Source organism: Onychostruthus taczanowskii, unplaced genomic scaffold (assembly GCF_017590055.1).
Source record: "Onychostruthus taczanowskii isolate IOZ18803 unplaced genomic scaffold, ASM1759005v1 scaffold1790, whole genome shotgun sequence".
Classification (NCBI taxonomy): Eukaryota; Metazoa; Chordata; class Aves; order Passeriformes; family Passeridae; genus Onychostruthus; species Onychostruthus taczanowskii.
This window is the reverse complement of record NW_024499007.1, coordinates 1-585: the sequence shown is the minus strand read 5'-3', so window position 1 is coordinate 585 and position 585 is coordinate 1. Positions and strand designations below refer to the sequence as shown.

Sequence of the window (585 nt, the reverse complement as noted above, 5' to 3'; positions counted from 1 at the left end):
CCCCCAGCACCCCCGAGCCCCCCCGGTGCGCACAGCTCCGGCGATCCGGTTCTCCAGCCGCGCTCCCGGCCCGGCCCGTCCCGTCTCGCCTCGTCCCGGGGCCGCCCCTTGGGCTTCGGCTCCTGCGAGAGCTGCTCCAGGCTGCTGTACACCTGTGGGGCACGTGCAGTCACACCTGGGCACAGCTGGGCACACCTGATCACACCTGATCACACCTGGGCACACCTGGGCACACCTGGGAGCACCTGGGGGCACCTGGGGGCACCTGGGAGCACCTGGGGGCACCTGGGAGCACCTGGGAGCACCTGGGGAACACCTGGGAGCACCTGAGCACTGCTGTACACCTGTGGGGCACGTGCAGTCACACCTGGGCACAGCTGGGCACACCTGGGCACACCTGGGCACGGCTGGGAGCACCTGGGCACAGCTGGGAGCACCTGGGAGCACCTGGGGAACACCTGGGCATGGCTGGGGCACAGCTGGGGCACACCTGATCACACCTGGGCACACCTGGGCACGGCTGGGGCACACCTGATCACACCTGATCGCACCTGGGGAACACCTGATCACACCTGGGCACACCCA

The 585-nt window shown here is 69.7% G+C and overlaps 1 protein-coding gene across 1 annotated transcript in view; it reads right to left on the bottom strand.

The window, feature by feature from the left end:
- LOC121333743 (microtubule-associated serine/threonine-protein kinase 1-like) overlaps window positions 1-152 on the bottom strand; it is a gene marked incomplete at both ends in the record, with an annotated part of 5642 nt that extends 5490 nt beyond the window's left edge. The window contains one exon of the mRNA XM_041400364.1: window positions 30-152. Coding sequence (XP_041256298.1) covers window positions 30-152 — 123 coding nt within the window. The remainder of the gene's footprint in view (window positions 1-29) is intronic.
- Between the last annotated feature and the right edge of the window lie 433 nt (window positions 153-585).